This window comes from Octodon degus, unplaced genomic scaffold (genome assembly GCF_000260255.1).
Source record: "Octodon degus isolate 3935 unplaced genomic scaffold, OctDeg1.0 scaffold00036, whole genome shotgun sequence".
NCBI classification, from domain to species: Eukaryota; Metazoa; Chordata; class Mammalia; order Rodentia; family Octodontidae; genus Octodon; species Octodon degus.
In genome coordinates, this window is record NW_004524612.1 from 10,440,370 (window position 1) to 10,460,684 (window position 20,315).

The 20,315-nt window shown below is 39.2% G+C and overlaps 1 protein-coding gene across 1 annotated transcript in view; it reads left to right on the forward strand.

The window, feature by feature from the left end:
- The window catches only part of Adam28 (ADAM metallopeptidase domain 28), a 70,923-nt gene that overhangs the window by 30,532 nt on the left and 20,076 nt on the right, over positions 1 to 20,315 (forward strand). The window contains exons 11-18 of the mRNA XM_004630735.2: positions 2,155 to 2,285; positions 3,847 to 4,024; positions 5,368 to 5,457; positions 6,328 to 6,523; positions 10,393 to 10,495; positions 13,081 to 13,240; positions 17,380 to 17,460; positions 17,765 to 17,843. Coding sequence (XP_004630792.1) covers positions 2,155 to 2,285; positions 3,847 to 4,024; positions 5,368 to 5,457; positions 6,328 to 6,523; positions 10,393 to 10,495; positions 13,081 to 13,240; positions 17,380 to 17,460; positions 17,765 to 17,843 — 1,018 coding nt within the window. The remainder of the gene's footprint in view (positions 1 to 2,154; positions 2,286 to 3,846; positions 4,025 to 5,367; positions 5,458 to 6,327; positions 6,524 to 10,392; positions 10,496 to 13,080; positions 13,241 to 17,379; positions 17,461 to 17,764; positions 17,844 to 20,315) is intronic.

A 20,315-nucleotide genomic window follows, 5' to 3' on the forward strand; every position in this document is an offset into this window, starting at 1 on the left:
CGGGCTGGCTGGCATGTGGTGCTGAGGGATTGAACTGTGGTCCCTGGGCTTTGCTAAGCTTGTTTTTTTAAGTAGGTGCTTTAGACCACTGAGCCATCTCACCAGCCCTGATCAGTTCTTTTAACCTAATAAACAATGAAGGTATTGAAGTACCTAAGTAACACTGTCAGTTTTCCAGTTCTTTCAATTCAATTTTTTTTTTGGCTCATGAATTTTGAAGCTCTGTTGTTAGGTATGTACTTAACTATAGTTGTGAGCTTCTCTTGAAAAAAAATGACCCTTTTACAATCATTCCACCAATTTCAAATACACAGATCTGAACTCTTATTTGTTCTGGACTCTATCCTGTGTCTGAAATTAATGTAGTTATGCTAACATTTTTTGGCTAATATTTGTCTTATAAGCCCTTTTCTTCCTTGTACTTTTAACCTTCATAGAACTTTGTATTTAGGAAAGGTTTCAGGTCAATAGTAGATCATTGAATTTTTCTTTTTAATTTTATATGAAACATTTCTTATTTTTTATTTAGTTCATTGAAATAATTTATATGTAATATAATAATTGATATTCTTGGACTAAAATCATCATCTTTTTTTTTTTTTTTTTTTTTTTTGGAACCAGTGATTGAACTTAGACCCTTGCGCTTGCCAGGGAAGCACTTATTCCACGGAACCATCTCCCTGGCCCCAAAATCATCATCTTGTTAGCTGTCTTCTACTCTTTTTTTTATGTATTTAGTACAGGGTCTACAGGGTCTCACTGTACAGATTGGACTCATAGTGATCCTCCTGTTATCATCCTGCCAAGCTCTGTGATTATAGGCACTCGCCACCACACCCAGTCTCAGTCACAGTCTCAGTGCCCCCGGGGCGGGGCCAGCATGGCTTGTGGTACTGGGGATTAAACCCTGGTCCCTGTGCTTTGCCTAAGCAGGTGCTTTAGTCCACTGAGATATCCAGCTGACACCCCCTTTTTTTATTCTTACTAATCTTTGGTTTGAGTTTCTTAACATGAACTGAATTTTTTAATAGTAATTTATTTAACTCAATATTTAGCTTTTTACCAAAAACTATATTATATTTTGACATTTGCCATAATGTTTACCAAATATCTTTGTCATATGTCAAAATAACATTATAATGTGCTATATGCCCAGTAAGAACTTCAGAAAAGAAACTGTTAATTCTTCTCTGTCACCCATTGTGCCATTGTTACTATGTTTAAATTACATGTACTACACATCACAATATATTTGTTAGTAATATTTCTGTACACAGTCATCTTTCATTGAAACTTTAAAAAATCCTAGTTTTATGCTTATCTTCATTTTATTGACTTTCTAGCACTTCTTGTCTCTTTATAATGACCAAAATCTCTATCTGATTTCATATTTTTTCTTTCCAAATAAACTTTGAAAACATGTTTCCTGTAATACAGTGAATTTTGTCAGTCTGACCCTTTGGCTTCCTGAAACTCCACTTTACTAGTGGATTCAAAGGAGGTTTTAATTTTTTAATTTTCTTTTCCTTGTTAGTAGCAGAATACTGTTATTTCCAGCTTTCTGAATCACCAGCATAAATGGAATCAGTTATTTTTTTAGTAAATATCTTATGAGTTTGGATTTGTTACTTTATTTATTTTTGTGTTTTAGTACAGGATCTACAGGGTCTCACTATGCAGATCAGAGTCATAGCGATCTGTCTGTGTTCAGCCTCCCAACAGCTGGAATTATAGGCATGCGCCACCACGCCAATTGCTGTTTCAGCAAGCCCCACAGGCTGGGCCAGTATGGCAGGCTGGGGATCGAACCCTGGCCGCTGTGTCTGCCTAGGAAGACACTTTAGCAGGTGCTTTAATCTGCTGAGCCATTTGGCCAGCCCATGAATTTGGATTTGTAATACGCTTTCTTGGATATGCAGAAGTGAAATATATGTCGTTTAGTTTGGAAGATATCACTACAAAATTGGAAGAGAAAATGGCTTGTTATATATTGAGATGGACATACAATACAAAAGGGGTGTGGGAGGGACTAAAACTGAACTTGGTCTTTCTCTGCTACTTGATAACAGAAAGACTATGTAAATATGAAAAACAACTTCTCTGGGCCACACTTCTACTTGCTTACCAGAGTCCCTCTCACGTTCTTGTCCCTAGGACCACAGCAGCAATCATCTCAGAGTAGCAGGAACAATGGCTCATGAGATGGGGCACAATCTTGGGATGATTCATGACGCCTTGGACTGCAAATGTCCTTCCACAGTCTGCGTGATGAAGAAAACAATAAGGTGAGACTCTGGGCAATGCTCAGGCACCTTTCTTTTGTCTTTCTCTGAGCTACACTATTCTTTTTAAATTCAGTCATTTAATAATTAAATTATTCAGTGACATAGTATATCACACTGCCTGACTGGTGTTCTACGCATACCATTTTGTATGAACTAAGACACAGCTTAAACGCATTGCCTCTGCTTTGAGGCCACTCATTATTTTATCTTCATCTGCACAAGATGCTGCTCCAACCTGGCAGACTTAAGCCATTGGTACTCTTCGTTTAGCCCTATCCTCTGGGGAAGATGCTGTATTTGTGTGGTAGAGTAAGCAAGAAGCCTCTTTGAACAGTAATGTCCATTGGACTGAGGTTGAGGCTATCTGTAGTTGGTGAGAGAGAATCAACTTCTTGTAGGGGCCAAAACCAGGACCATCTTCATCCAACCCTAATACAATGATTCGGTCATGTATCAAGGCGATTTTTGTTCAGTTGTGTACTTTTATCATAATTGGAAACCTTAAAATTGCCAAATCAGCATGGTTGCCTACACTGTGCACTCACCATTTTATTACATATATTAATTATGAAAGGTTACTTTCCACCCACTACTATTATCTTTTGGAATTTTACCTGGAAATATGCTTGCAAAAAGTTATCTTTATTAAATCTTTTTTTTCCTTGCTATTAGAGGTTTAAGTAAAAATGAAAAGTAGCTTTTCCCCTTCCTTCCTTGGAATGGGGTGGGAAGGACCTGAAATAAGATGTTTACTGAGGCCAACAGATGAAAATTAAATCTGCACTTTGTAAAAAAAAAAAAAAAAAGATGCTGCTCCAAAACACATTAGCATCAAATTTTCCATGGATGCAGAGGGGTGGTGGTAGGGAACAGGTTCTTGCCGAAAAACTGAATTCAGAAAGGAACTTCTCACAGGAAGCTGAAGATAGTCTGTGAAAAGAGATGACATATGCCTGTTTTGCCTTGGACAATATTTCTAGGAAATCATATTTTTTAAAGATTTCACAGTCCCCTTCATGTTTTCATTTCTTTTTTATTCTTGTCCCCCAGCCCTGTTGGGCATGGCCTACAAGAAGTTCATTCTCTCTCACCAACTACAGACAGATACAGATACAGCTTATGTAATCTCTCTCAGGTCGTGTCAAGATTTAAACCTCATGTGTGTTGGTGGGATGAAGACATTTTCAAATTGCTGTAAGAGAAAGTATATTCGAAGATGAAGGAATAAATGATTTTGCCTTAGGACTTCACAGCCCAAAGTGAGCTAAGCCTGAATAATATTATCCTGATAAGTCAGAAGCATTTTTGTTGTAGCAAATTGATCTGGATGTCACATTTTGAAATATGTCCCTATTTTCTTATTGAGCTGGGTGAGTCTTTATGAACCGAAGTCAGATTAATTCAGGCATACAAACAAGCTCGTGAATTGGCAGTTGGTCAGTGGAACAGACTTGGAAGTTTTTGGACCAAGCTGTAGGTGTAATTGCAACTCATTATTAGATGTTGGCCCCTATGTGCCAAGAAGGACGCTATTACATTTTCTCTTCTTTTGTCTTCACAGCTTCTATATACCCACAGATTTCAGTTCCTGTAGCCGTGCCAACTATGATAGATTCCTTGAAGATAAACTGTCAAATTGCCTCCTTAATGTCCCACTACCTAAAAATATCATATCTACCCCAGTTTGTGGGAACCAGTTGGTAGAAGTGGGAGAAGACTGTGATTGTGGGACCCTAGAGGTACTGCCAAACCCTTTTAAAAATAATTTAGTTTTTCTACTACTTGCTAAGCAGACAAATATAAAAATATATGGTCTACTATAAAATTAGATTTTTTTATAATTTTGAATATGTTCATTGGTAGGAATTGTCAGGCCAGTCTTTCTGAGATAGATCCTGTATTGCTTAATGATTTTCTTAATTTCTCTCCCAGGGTTTCTTCTTATGCTTTCTCATAAAACTACTCTTCACTATCTAGGGATTTGGGTCCCCATCCCTACGATTCTAGCAGATGTACTTTAAGACTTCTATATGACTACTATGATTCTCCGAGTATCACTTTAGGTGAGCCCTGTGACAATGGGTGCATAGCTGGTGTGCCCAGGGCACAGAGCTGGTCAGCGGAACAGCCAGGATCTGCATTTAGCATTTCTATGTTTGGAGCCCGGCAGTAGCCAGTGCAGGGGTCTGCCGTGTCTTGGTCCTGTACTGCTTCAGGACACAGAAGGGATGGCCACCCACTTGCTTGCCCAGGTCACAGCACCACCACGATTCTGAAACAGGCTTTTGTTGTATCGCGTGAACACTTAATAGAGGTGAGGTGTCCAGTCCTCAGGGCTGGCTCGACAGACTTGCAAAATACGATAATACATTAATTCATCTGATGAGCAAGAGTAATCTTTCTCAATGTTTTTCTTTGAACTAAGTGCTAGACTTCTACCCATTAACTATTATAACTCTGAGGATACCATTCTTGCATAGAAATCTGGACAGTTGCAAGGAAAATCCTGGAGATAGAAGCTTTTCCAGATCCTCACACAGGAGGATTTCTGGTTCCTTGGAAACAAAGCAGGGAGACAAAGATGCAGCAAAACACCTTAAATAGAGATGAAGGAAATATCAGAATTGCATTAAGTGATACACCTTTAGCTTTTCAGTGTGTACTTTAGGGGGTGAGGTGTGCTGGGCAGCTATCTAATGAATTGAAACAATTATGATTTGGAACTATTTAGATGCATTTAATCTAATGCTGCCCTTTTTATTTTCTTTCCCTCAAATTTTATCAAGAATAAGAGATCTTTCTTGAGTATTGGAGAACTATATTTAGAAAGGATATTTGTTTAAAAAGGTGTAAGTAGAATCTAGGTAAATACAAATAGCAAGTTGCCCAGAGTCTGATTTTATAATGTTAAGTCTTTGCTATTCATTTTATGATATATTATTTTCCAAAAGGCCGTTTTTAGGTTCTTCTAAAGAATGTCTATGTGATAAATAAATTATGCCATGAATTATACAGAAATATAACTAAAAATAACACGTGATATGATAACCCATGACATACATTTACTTTTGGCATTTCTTAGGAATGTACCAACGTTTGCTGTGATGTCAAGACCTGTAAAGTCAAAGCGGGCTTTCAGTGTGCATCAGGAGGATGCTGCGAAAAATGCCAAGTAAGAGTAATGCGCTCTAGTTTATAATATTACTCACTTTCATACTAATATCTCAGTAGAATTTAGGTAAGCACAAATGACACGTTGTCCAATGTCACTTCACTTTGTATGTATGCGTCAAGACATCGTGCTTTCTAACTTCAATATACACAGCGAAGTCTGTAAAAACAACACGGTCTATGTCTAGTGGGCACAACTGCTCACACAGCTAGGAGAAGACTTGTCTCCTCAGGTTTGCATGGAATGTACTAAAGTTTCTTTGAGCGAATAGAAGCAAGATTTGCAGTAATAGCTTGCAAAGAAGTTCATATATCAAGTGAGTGTTTTATTACTTTTCTGTAATGATGAAGCATTCCACTGGGAAGAGTAAATAGAAAAAGAACTATATGAGCCTACAATCAAAGCAATTAAGATTTAGGGAATGTCAATTCTTGGAAAAGCCTGGTGTCATTTTGCTAATCTGGGGCTTGTAAAATTGTTGTTAGTGTACAAGATCTGTTATACCACTAGAATTCTGAAGCTGCAGATGTAAATCTTAAAAATCTTGACAAGGACTCTATCAAAAAAGAGAGAGAAGTAACTTCCTTCCCTGCATCTGCAATGTGTCTGGGTTTCCTTCTGAAGTTTTCTGTACTAGGTTTCTTCATATGCATAATACCTAATCAAAATGTTGATTGCGGAAGACTTCATGTGATGCCCAACATTAACATTAAGTGATTAACAGAAGATGCCTTGAGGCACACAATGCAAAAAATTATACTTCAAATGCTCATGCCCAGAAAGACCAAATAGAAAAGATTACAAGTAGTAAATGTGAAGTATTTGGATAAGGGGGTGGGGGATACAAACCTTTTTTCTGTTCTCCTGCAGTTGAAAAAGGCTGGAATGGTGTGCAGATCAGCCAAACATGAGTGTGACCTGCCGGAAATGTGTGATGGGAAATCTAGTCGGTGCCCTGATGACAGATTCAGAGTCAACGGCTTCCCTTGTCAAAACGGGCTCGGCTACTGCTTGATGGGACAATGCCCCACCCTAGAAGAGCAGTGTATGGACATGTGGGGTCCAGGTAGGGCTGCACGCTTCTCTTCGTGTACATGCAAAGAGCAATCGTTCATGAACAGTGTTTAATCACAGCCAGAGGACCATTCTGTCCATCCCTCACAGAAACTGTGTCACTATGCAAACCCCTGTATGAGTGCACTTTGAGGTGAAAGGAATACAGTTAGATTTAGCTAATAGAGGTTAGAGTGGGTCAGATAAACTTTAATTTCAGATTGGCAGCAACTTTCTTTTTAGCATCAGTATATGCCCTGCAGCACTTGAGACATAATAAAACTTTTTATTGTTATTTTTAGGACGGGGTCTACAGGGTCTACAGGGTCTACAGGGTCTCACTGTATAGACTGGACTCGTAGTGATCCTCCTGTTTACAGCCTCCCAAGTGCTAGGATTACAGGCATGAGCCACCATGCCCGGTCTCAATGGCCTTTGCAGCACACCCTGGGGGCAGAACCGACACTGCAGACCCGAGGATCATACTACTGGCCCCTGTGTCTACCTAAGCAGGCACTTTATCCGATGAGATATTTAGCTAGCCCTCATATTTGTTTATTTAAAATTCAACTTAAAAAGGATATATTATGTGCTGTCAACCCTGATTCCCTTCAGACACATATGACCTCCACAGACATGGAGATGTCCGTGTGTGTGTGTGTGTGTGTGTGTGTGTGTGTGCATGTGTGTATGTGTGTGCTCACAATCATCTGTAGGTAGGCTAAAGGATGCCCAGCAGCAACGGGAGGGGAGAAGAGGAAAAAGACATAGGGAATGCAAAAGAGCCATGGGAGTATGTGATCACCCTCAGTGGCCACTGTCCACAGGAATTTGAGAGAACTTTCAGATTCAAAGATGATGAATAAAAGTATAATGTAAAGATCACCAAAAACCTTAACCCAAAATTAAATTTCTATTAAATAGCTTGATTAAAAAAACAATTTTAGATGACATACATGAGATTACTTATATGTAATATCCAAACAAAACTGAACTTTCAGAACTAGAGAATAAATAGATGGTTACCAGGAATTGGGGCAAGTGGGACAGTGAAGATTACAAACTTCTGGAGAAAATAAAAGGAATTAGCAAAACAAATATTTGAAGCTCCTGAATACTGTGTGTGTCTTGCACCTAAAGATTTAATTGCTCTAACCTTCCCTATCACACTTTGAATTCCTGTTTAAACAGCATAGGGAATATTTATTCAAGAAGGCAAAGAAATTACAAATTTTTAAATATAATTGGAAAGAATCATTACAGAACTCCTGAGAATACACCTAGATCAAAAATGGAGGAATGAAATTTTTAACATCGCTGACCCACAAACCACTCAGAAAGAAAGAAACATGGAGATCTTACAAAAATTTCTAAATAAAACCCTCTGTGTCCAGCCAAGAGGAGGCTAAGACAGTTCAAGGAGAAAAATTCCAACACCTCATCAGTGAGCCCACAGGCTAACATCTGGCTGAAGTCCTGTTTATACTTCCTGGAGGTGCTTATGCTAAATGAAAACTGGGAGCAAAATTGTTTTCCTGGATAACAACCTTATGCTTCCTTGTTTAACCTCTTTAGATGACACAAGCCTGGGGAAAGGAGATCTTTAGTACAAAAGTGAAGCTGCTGGTTTGTGGCAGACACACACAGGTATCTGGCACCTACCTGCGGTGCAGAGTCTGTTGCTTGTCTGATCTACAAGATCCTCGTCTGTCTGCACTACGAGACTATCAGCTTCCTAGAGCAAAGCCCCCGTGCCACTGCCTCTGGGCACAATATCTGACTTTAGTAAATGTTCAAAATTATCTATTGAACTAATATTGAACAGACGCATCTAATTGTTGGAAAGAGCTTTAAAATCACGCATAGAAAGGCAGCCATTACAAAATACTAGAAAATTTGATCTGTCAAAAAATTCAACATTTTACAGTTCATAGATCACAAGTTTAAGTGGATCTGAAACATTTTTTCATATATAAATATGCATAGTAAAAGTTACTTTTTGAACATTAAATCATTTCTACAAATCAGTTGGAATTCCAAGTACTGAAAACGTGGTAAGACACAAATAGACAGCTCTCTTTTTTTTTTTTAAATGTATTTAAAAATAGGTCCATAGAGTCTCACTACTACAGATTGGACTTGTAGTGATCCTCCTGTTTTTCAGCCTCCCAAGCACTGGGATTACAGGTATGCACCGCTGTCCAGTCTCAATTGCAGTATCTGTATGCCCTGGGGGCGGGCCCAGCACGGCCTGCCAGGGATTGAACCCAGGTCCCTGAGTCTGCCTAAGCAGGCACTTTAATCCACTGAGCTATCTGACCAGCCCTAGGCAATTCTTTATAATGAAGAAATCCAAATGTGCACTAAAAATTAAAATAACTTTAATCAAGTAGCAGTATAATAAATGTGAACAAAAAGTAGTCTTCCATATTTATGGGTTTGCAAAGACGTTTTAATTTTTTTATTTTTTAAGGAGAGTACAAAATAGTATTAAAACACAAAATATTACACATGATACAGACTTTCACTTAACAAGGTAATATGAATTTCACTGTCTTTGTCACAGGGCAGTGTTGTCTTTGAGTTTGCAAAGATTTGCTCTAAGTGCTAAAAGTAAGGTTTTGGTACAGACGTGACCATGCAATTTCATACCTTATTGATAAAATCATGGATTCATGCAGTCTTTACAGACAAAACTGGATCCATCATCTCTGTGATTTAGTACGACTTTGTGGTCCCCTTGAGATGGACAGAAGAGAAGCTAAAACTTCTGAACCACATACCAAGCGGGACTCTCAGTGGCTCATATGTGCTAGTTCATGTAATTCTCACACCAGCTCTGTGATGGAGGAACCGTTGTACAGAATCCTCATTTGGCCAATGAACTGCAGACCCAGATGCACACAGTGGCTCGTCTTGCCTAAAACCTGAAATCTTCACAACTATGGTTTGGACCCATCGGAAAATGTGAGAAAGGGTCCGTGAGAAGTAAAATATATGATGTCCATCATTGTCCATAGCACACAGTAGGAGTTAAATATATAGTACAGCTGCACTCATCAACAAGATAGAATTTGAATAGCAATCACGCTTGTACGTTTACATTGCCATTATGTAACAGTAGAACATTTAGAAGATTCTTTCAATTTCTAGCCACTTCTGATGGCAAGTTATTAAAGCTTGTATTGCTGAAAACATTCAATATAATTATGTCAAAATAGTACAGGTTGAACATCTCTGATCAGAAAATCTGAAATACAAAATTCTCCTAGATTCAAAATTATTTTGAGGGCTGGCTAAATAGTTTAGTGGATTAAAGTGCCTGCAAGCAGGCATGGGGTCTGGGGGTTCAATCCCCAGCCCTGCCATGCTGGCCCCGCCCCTGAGGAGAGCTGAGAAGACAATTGAGACTGGGCATGGTGGGGTGCACCTGTAATCCCAGCTCTTGGGAAGCTGTAAACAGGTGGATCATTATGAGTCTGATCTAGTAGTGAGACCCTGAACACTGTATAGACTCTTCCCTAAAATACAAAAAACAAACAAAAACAAAATTATTTTGAGCACCAATGCAATTCACAAGTGAAAACTGCCACTTTTGCAGAGTTCGAGTCAAAACCCAGGAACACTAAAAGTACTGAATAAAGTTATCCTTAGGCTATGTGTATAAGATAAATTAGAAACATAAATTAATTTCATGTTTAGATATATAACCTATCCCTAAAATATCTCATTATGCATAAGCAAATATTCTAAAATGTATCTGTTCCTAGGGATTTTGTGTAAGGGACACTCAGTCGGTACTTCCTCTGCTAATCCTTTGCAACACTCACTTGTTATCTCTTCCATTTTCAATCATGCCCCTACAACTCTTCCATGGTCTAGGAACCAAGGTTGCAAATAAGTCATGTTACAACAGGAATGAAGGTGGCTCCAAGTACGGATACTGTCACATGGTGAATGGTACCCACATGCCCTGCAAAGCAAAGTAAGTGGCGTTGCTATTGGCATCTTCCTGCTCCCAGACTAAGGCAATGGCATATTTCCAGCCCTGTTTATTTCAGCTGAAGGGAAAGTGAGTTTGGGCGACATTCATGTGATGCACGTTCACTGGGTGACTATACTATGCACCATCATTTGGATGAGATTCTGCATCTGAAAAGACAATGAGAGTGAGAGAGCGTGTCTTTTTTCAGATCTCTCATGGTGGGTGCTGCAGATGGCACTGGGTATATTCCTGAAGTACAGTGGGCATTTGGGTGGAGGGGGTCACAGGCAACACTGGATGGGTTCATGTGGAAATTTGCCCATGAATTCCCCAGTTAGGCACCTTTTGCAATATAGTGTTTTTCATTATATGTCTAAGGATAGAAATATTCCTCTACCATGAAGAATTATTAATAAAGGCAAGTGCAGTTTGAAATAAATTTGATAGAATTACATGAAGAAAATGTGCAGTAAGAGAAAAGATTGACAGTTCACAGGCTGTGTTTGCTTTAGTTTTATATGGATAGCCTAGAAAAGTTATACAGTGAACTTGAGATTTTGTTCTCCTATTTTTTTTAATTCCTAATTTTAAAATGAAATTAAAAATTCAAGTTACAACAAACAAAATTCGTGTGTCTGCTTCAAATTTTACATACACAAAGCAATGCAAAATTAGGTTGAACAAAATTAGCATTTTCTAAAATTTGCTTTTGAACACCAATATTGCTGGATGAAAAGTATTACAAAACAAATCTAGTCTGAATGTGAAGTCAGCTCTTGAAAAGAAATCTGGGATGAATTGGAAAAATCCTCTCGTGTGATTTCTCCATTCCAGGAACTCAGGGCAGGATGTGGAAGTTATGTAAAAGTTACAATATGGGGGATGGACGGAAGTGCCCATGTTGGTGGTGGGTGGCCAGAGAACAAGGTAGCTCCATTTGCACCTGCAGCCTGTGCACATGCCGGTGTCCTATATAACTGTTTGTATGAACAACAGACAATTTGTGTAACAAGACACCCAAGTGACTCATTCACCCTGCAGACAGGCCCCCTCACCACATCTTCACAGTCATTTGCTAAAATGAAAGTCAGTCTGAATTGTTCAGCAGCCAGTGCTCTTGTTTATAGTTTTATTTTAAGGGATATGAGAAAAACACTTCAAGTTTAGAGAGGATGTACAGCTTCTTCCACTTATACTTTTCTTTAAAAGAAAATATAATTGTTAAAAAATATACAAACCATACAGAATTTTGCTAAACAAAATAATAGGAATTCAGCTGTCACCAAAAACATCAGAAAAATCTGTCTTCATCACTTTCTCATGGCGAGGACAAAATATCAACACCTGCAACTCCCAGGAGGGTGGGACTGTTCATGCTCACAGCTATTATGGGCTTCCATCCACAGCCAGCTGTCTCTAATGCAGAAACAGAATGATAGAGGGGCCTGGCAGAGGACAACAGCTCAGGTAATGGCAGCCAGGAAGCCGCAGGAGAAGGGTGGAGCCAGGGGATAGGTGCACACTTGTGGTCACACCGCCAACGACCCGGCTCTTCCATCCATGCCCCACCTCCTATCAATACATTTATTTACTTTTGAATGTGCATATGGATTAACCTACTGGTGGTTATACCACCAACCTCATAAGCCAGTCACCTTCTATACTTCCCACCTCTGAAACTTGAGGCCTTTAAGGCACATTCTAGATTAAACCACAGCATTGTCACTTTCCAAGCACTTTTCAGCCTGTCTCGGAGTTATTCATCAAGCCATTGACTCCAGCTGCATTGCATTTGACTTTGTGTACATGTACTGGCTGTTCATGGTGGCTTCTACTGAGTTTAGAGCAGTTTAATCTATAACGGTAGGGGGTCAATTTTGGTAATGAGAGTCAATGAATTGGGGCGTCAAAAGAGGCTCAACTTTGTACAGACCAAACTTGTTGAAAGTTGTGGTTTCTTTTGTTAAAATTATTCTGCTGAAAGTCATAAAAATACATATGTTACTTTCTTTTTAAGATTATCCTGTGATATCTGAAACTCAGTCTTCATGTATATGCTGAGTGCATAATGTGTATGATCTCCATTCCCAAGAGTTTGTCTTGGTGTGTGATAGTTTTTTCAGCTCCAGCTATCACCAAAGAGAAGAAAATACTGAGGAAGAGGCCATGTCCTTTTATTTACAGCTTCCCTCTAGAACTTGAGCTCAAGATTTTTCTTTCCCATTAATCAGAATTCAGGAAGTTTGAAAAAAATCTGGACAGAACTTGGAAAATGCCTTTTTGGTTTTTTTTTTTTTTTTTTTTTTTTTTTTGGCAGAACCGGGGATTGAACTCAGACCCTTGCACTTGCCAGGGTCACTTATTCTATTGAGCCATCCACCTGGCCCCTGAAAGTGTCTTTCTTTGAGCAATAATATACTTTGCTTATATTCCAGGGCGCTGTCACTGAGGGATCAGACAAAATGGGTATAAAGTATAAAATAAACATCTCTGCTATAGAAAAATGTTATGCATTGTATATTGATAACCATGGAGCTGACTTGCATTTGTATAAAGCTTTAATGAATTCTGTTTTATTTCCTCAGAGATGTCATGTGTGGGAAGTTGTTCTGTCAAGGCGGCTCAGGCGATTTGCGCTGGAAAGGATTTACAATATCCTTCCAGACATGTAAACTATTTGACCCTGAAGACAAAAGTCAAAGGGTAGACATGGTGGCTGATGGAACCAAGTGTGGACATAACAAGGTGAGTTAAAACTGTGGCTTTTCACTCAAAGTGGGAGTTTTTGTTTGGCTTTGGTCTGTTGTTTGGCTTCTCAGTTATTCACTTGTTGCTTTGTTTGCCAGTTATTGGGTTGCTTGTACATTGACACAACAGGTAGGGATTTGCATAGGGAAGTTGTGAAAATTTTAACACAAAAAAATGGTAGAGAGCCTCGTAAATGCCACGAACGAGGACAGTCATTAACATTTTCAAATATTATGTTGTAAAATAGAGATGATGATTCTTATAGATATGATTTCAAAAAAGTATGATACATATGTTTTCTTTTGTTACAGTTTCAAAACTTACTAGAAATGGTATACTCAGCGTCAATTAATGAGTTAGTACATCCATTAAAATGAAATAACTCACACTCTCAAACACCAGTACTACCTCAGTCAGCAATAACACGTGAGCTCTGATGATGAGATTCAACTCCTAACAGAGATTAAAATTATATTATTGATCTCATTAAGATAACTATATGATTAAAATTACCCTGATTTTCTGTACAAGACACTCCTGAAATACTGTCTTATTTATATGACCTTCTTTTGCTATTTAAATGTAAATTCATTCACAAATGGCTCTAAAATTATCTTTGTGATTCGATGTTTGTATTGCCCATAACAAATTTTCGCAAGTAATTACACAAATGTGAATGTAATTGGCATGACCCTTGAGGCTGAATGCCAAGAATACGAATTTAGAAAAGTTTTAAATTATGCTGATGTGAAGTTGAAATCTTGATTCAAAATGGTAAGAAGTACTCATGGTCTTTATCTTTCCTCTCTCCCAACTTTTCTGAAATATGCACCAACAGCAAGGGCAAGAGTATCACAAAATAGATGTCCTCACTGGGGACTTTTGGTTCTCACATACTGATATCTTTCTGGCATCCAGTGGAATATTTTAAAGGCATTGAGACATCACAGGGCTTGGCATGAGTGTTACAGTGCTTGGGCCATAAAGGAGGAGGAGGGATTCTTGAGCTAAGGCAGAATCTGGATATTTCTAGGTCTCTTGGCATCAGGACCATTTTATTACTATTGCTCATCTCTTCTTGTGTTCCCATTGCTTCTGAGACATAGAGTAGTGTGGACTTTGAAAAAATAGATAACACTGTAGATCAAATCCATTGTTCTTCTGCGATTGGTTTAGCTAAGTGAATCCCAGGAGCTAGAGTTCATGTCCATTTCCCCTCCCGTGCACTTCCCCTCACCTGCATTCCCATAAGGAGGATCGTGTTTCGTTACTGTCTCCCACAATAATTGCCTGCTGCTCACTCGCACCCCAACTTTCTCATGCTCACACAGATGGTCATTCAAAGGCTTGCTCTCCTTCCTCAACGTTAGTTGCAGACCATTACTTTTACCAGTCTTTCTGCCTCCCCTTTTTTGTTTTGATTTTGAATCCCTCCAAATCATCACAATTGGTACATAGTTGGGTTTGGAGTTTGCAAAATTTTTTTTTTTTAAAAAAATATTTTTATTGAGAACCAAATAGCAATGAGACAGTTTCACAGCCAATTATTAGCACATTTTCAATAATTAATGTATTGCATATTGTTGTCTTAGTGGTTATTCATTGTACAAGATGCAGACATGATATTCTGTCCACAAACACTATTAGTACAAATCTTTCTATTCATTGAGTTAAGAGAAAGTTACATTTCTTGTTATATAAGTCTTGCTTTATCTTGTTCTTAACCATCCAGCAGAAAAGTATAAAAATGAAATATAAAAAGTAAAGCCATGCTGTTATGTTGAGCTGTGGGGGACTCAGGTCAACAGTTTCTGACATTGCCAGTGAAGCAGAAGACCCAATACTATTATGGACTACTGGACTCTTTTAGAATATTTTGCTGAGTTTACACACCTATAATATTCAAATAACGGAGCTTAACAAAAAAGGGGATATAGATGAATGTCCATCTTGTATCTGTGTATTCAAAGTGGTTAGGATAGATATATAGTTACATTCTCTTAATGAATAGAATGATATGTTCTGATGGTGTTTGTAAATAGGATATCATGTCCGCATCTTGTCTAGCAATTAACCACTGGGAAGAATGTATGCAATGTGTTGATTATTGAAACTGTCCTACCAATTTGATTTGAAACCGTTTCATTGCTATTTGTTTATCAATAAAATTATGGGAAAAAAAAAGTTTGGAACAGCACCAGCAGATGCTCCACACCTGCACACTGGGAGCTAAGGAAAAACAGAGCTTACCAGAGTCACACAGGCTGTCCAGAGTCTGCCAAACTTCTTAAATTTACAAATCAATAATAAAAAGGCAATAAAATAATGGTCCAATAAAAACAACCAATAAAAATGGTCTAAAGACCTAATTAGAAACTGAAAAGTGAATAGAAAGTAACAAGAAAGAACTTTTGAGGAACTTCAGTCCTAGTTTTTTGTGGTTGCTGTTGTTTTGTTTTTTTAATGTATTTGGTACAGGGTCTCACTACACAGCTCAGACTCATAGCGATCCTTCTGTTTTCAGCCTCCCCAGCACTGAAATACAGGCATGAGCCACCACACCCAGTTTCAGTGGCTGCTCAGAGAACTCCAGGGCATTGCCAGCATGGCATGTGTTCTGGGGATCTACCTTTAGTCCCTGCACTTGCCTAAGCAGGCACTTAGTCCACTGACGTACCTTGCCAGCCATTTTGGTCCTGATTTTACAAGTATATCATAACAACAGTTTGTGCACAGAAAAGATCTGTACATTTTGACTTGTAAATTCTACTGTGATTTTAACAAACTAAATGTATGTGGCTATATGTAAGTTTTATTACAAATTGATTCATGCTTTTTGTAACATCTCTGTATTTAAACTTGCAACACTTGAGTATTATACTGTTTCCATACAACTAGACAAAATCACTTTATAATTATAAAACATTTTGTTATGAATAAATAATAAATAAATAAATGCAGAGCAGTTCTAGAGGAAGTGGGCAACAAACTCCAGGCCTGCACCTTCCTCCTGGTGTTCTGAGGAGCACTGTGGAGAAATACGTTTGTCCACATTCATCCACCTCATAGCGTCTCGTAAATACCTGTTATATGCTAGGAGTCGATTGTGATGCCTCCTACATTTTGACACTCTGGAAATGCTAAGTGTTCATTACCTGAGAGCCACTGACTGTAAAGGAAAAAGGCAAGTACGAGTCACTTCACGCCAGGAACAGTTTTGGTAATACCACACACGATGTGACATCAGCATTTATTTTCTTTTACATTTTTATTTGAAAGGGACACCTGCTATTATGTAACACACTTAGCTCAGTGCTAAATATCAGCATTAAGTATGAACTGAAGCTGTCGTTTAATGGAAAGGCCCACTAGGAATGAAATGAGGGAAGGAAGTTTTCTCTTTTTAATTTCTTATGCATTTCTTTCTTTTTCTCTTTCTTCTTCAATTTTACGTGCATGTATTTGGTAATATGAATAACTGGTCGGAAGACAACACTATGTATTATAACAAATCCTGTGAAATTAATATTATTTTAAGTGAAATTCTGTATTACTTGTAATTTTTTTCTGTTTTAATTCAATTTGTAATATCTTTTAAAAAAACAGGGACTTGATAGATAGGTCAGTGGACTAAAGTGCCTGCATAGGCAAGTGCAGAGGTTGCGGTTTGACCCCTAGCACCACATGCAAGGCCAACCCTCCCCCCAGGGTGGGATGAGCCGGCCAGAGTCCAGGCTTAGTGGCACCTGCCTGTAATCCCAGTGCTGGACCCAAGTGATCACCAAGTCCAAGCTGTGTAGTGAGACCCTGTAACAACTAGATACATCAAAAAAATAATAATAAAAAATTAAAAAAATAAAGAATTTCTAAACACTTAATTATCAAAATTATCAGATTTTTCCCCCCGGTACAGGGAGATTGAACTCAGGACCCTACACTCACCAGGCAAGCGCTTACCTTAATGAGCTATCTCCCTGGTCCAAAATTATCAGATGTTATCTTCCTGTTTCAACAGAACACTGTGATTTACTGGTGAAAAGGTGAGCTTGAGTATACTGATTGTGATTGGTCATCTAAGACCAGAGCAGAAGCCAACAGACACTAGCATTAAACTCCTGTGTTTGTGTCACTTTTAGGTGTGCATGAACGCAGAGTGTGTGGATATGGAGAGGGTCTACAAGTCAGCCAACTGTTCCTCTAAGTGCAGAGGACACGCGGTGAGTGTTGCCCACGTGCACTTAGCTTGCAGGGTCTTGGGCAGTTCTAGGTTAGCGGGGGTGCAGCCAGAGCAGAGCCTTCAGCACCAGCGATTACAGTCCTGCAGATTACGTGGCCACTCTGTACACAGCCTATCGGTAATCTCTCCTAAGGACCTTCTGAGGCCCCCAGGGTTCAGTCCTCCCCAGGCAAGCAGAGAAAGGCTGGTGGAGTGGGCATCGCTTCTGCTTCGGGATAGACTTCAGTTGCATGAGGCTCACTGGTCGGGGAATAAGGAAACTCACAGGACTGCTGCTCCTCCAGGTGTGCGACCACGAGCTCCGGTGTCAGTGTAAAGAAGGGTGGGCCCCTCCGGACTGCGAGGACCCGTCCACCGTCTTCCGTAGGTACCGCTCCGCATCCACCGAGCGCGGCTTCCTCTTCCCAACTCTTACTGTGTGTCACGCACAAGTTCATTACCTCTTTTCCCTTCCCTTGGAATCCCTGCATTCCGGCTATTGATTCCACGCTATTAATTCCCAACATATCTCCAACAACTGTTCAGTCATGCTTCCCTATTCCTATGTTTTTATTCTATGCATAAAATCAAACTTTAAATTGTACATTTATACGGTTTCCTAATTTCCCACATTTCCATGTTTTATGGTGGTTCTATTTTTGTAGCAGCGCTGTAACCTGACAAAAATCTTTAGCATGATTTAGATTACTGTTGCAGGTTTAATTCTACTCTTAGAGTTACCCTTAGCTGTTTTAGAGCGGACTCTCCTGTTCCTGTACCATGCTGTCTGTATGTAGCTGTGCTATTTTGCTTCAGAACGTGGGATTCCACGTGAATAAGGGGTTAGGTTCACTTGCATTGGCTTACACAGGTTTCTTTGTTGTTCTGTTTGTTTTGTTTTGTTTTTTTGTGCTTGTCATACTTACTGCTATCTTTCTCGGTGCGGACCCCGTTGTGAGTTTTCTTAGTGGGTGGACAGCTCTCTCCCCGGCTGGGAGAGAGCGAGCTGGAGGGGGACTCGCACCTGCAGGCGCACAATGAGGATTATTTTAAAAGAGTCCTTTCTTCCATTTCCCCATTTTCCTACAAGAGCTACTGTTTCTCAGTACTTGTCCTTGTTTTTTTCCTCCTTGCGTGTTTCAGGACGCGTGTTTGAGCCCGTTTCTCTCCTGTTCCCTGGCTCCTGCATACCCCACTGCCTCTGAAGGCCTATTTTCAGCGCACTGTCCCAAGGGCATGAACCGAGCTTGTTTTCCTATATCAGCATGGAGAGGAGAATAAGATCCCTCTGAATCCATGACCCAAAGGTTTCCAAATTCAGAGTCTCTGTTAGGCCTTTCTGACAAGAAGAGTACTTACTTCCATCATGCAAGCTATAATTTCTGCCTACTCTATATGTTTTAATTTCCTGTCTTTCTGGAGGTTCTAAAAATTCTTTACTTTTTAAAAAACATCCTAGAATTTGATTATTCACAGGCACAATGACCTAAGGAAGGTGTATAGATACAGTACAACCACATTCTTTCCTTAGAAAACGCTAGTGTTTTCTGTATTTACTGATTAGCATTTCAAATGATATAAAAATGACTTACCTCTTCTTTCCATGCTTTTACTTCTTTCACTGTACAAAAAGCATGAACCAATTTGTTTTTATTTTTCCTTTATGCAACTGGGATACACAAAAACAAAATTATACTTAGTGATGGTTTGACACATGTATATGTAATCTATAAAGCAGGCTAAACTGATCTAGTTTCTCTGTTTAAAAACACGCAGACTCTGTTCTTCTAGCATTTTGAGGCCACAGCAATGCCTTACTGCTCCCTGTAGCTGTCCAGCTGTGTAGGCAGCACAGCGGAACAGAGTGCTGTCCGCCTGCAACTTAGTGCCACCCACCAGCCACGGCATGGCCTGAGTTCCCTGCTGCTGTCTGGGGGCCTGCTGAGCACCTGTCCACTGTGGTCTATTTCTTAACATGCCTGCAAATGGGGGAGCTGTCTAGTTACTGTCAGATTCACCTTTAGCATAATTATATACTATTCAGGGACTATATTGTGTGGAGAACATGTTGAAATTCGTTGAGGCTAAACTTAGTGGCTTAGTGCCTGTCCATATTTTTGAATATTCTATCTTTAAATAAAAAATTGTGTGTTTCACAGGCCATGTTTTCTATACTACAAGTTGATCAATTTTTGTATGTGTATTAATCCCTCCCTAATCTCTCTTCCCCTTCCCTCTCCCTCTCCCTCTCCCTCTCTCTATTAGCGCATGTTTGCAGCACCTGTGGGTCCATTAAGATGCACATAGGATATCTTAATTCTATTTGTAATCCTCTCCCCCCTCCTTTTCCCTTCCTGCCATCTCTTTTTCCTGTTCCCTTTTGGGAAAGCTCTAACTCCCTTTGTCTATTATCTTCTTTGTGCTCCTTATTTATATTGTGGCTTTCCCCTTGAAGAGAAATCATGCAATAGTTAAGCTTGCTTTGCTCATTTATTTCACTTAATATTGTGGGCAGGTATATTTTTATTGTTCTACCAGTTACTATGCAGAAGTGATAGAATCTAAGCATAAAATTCTCCACTGTATTTGTGAATTAGACTTTTACTTCTGGGTCTATTAATGCAAATATATTTTGGCACCATAGTATTGTCTTCAAGCCAGTATAGAATTATTATGCTGTCCCTGTGGATTAACAGTTTCATAGTCTTGAAATTATTCTGTGTATCTCTGTTTGGCTTTAGCTCCTGAACAAGAAGATATCTGTACCCTATTCTTTTTTCTCCTTTTCTTTTCTGTATTTTAGGGAAGGGTCTACAGGGTGTACACGGTCTCACTGCATAGCTTGGACTCCTAGTG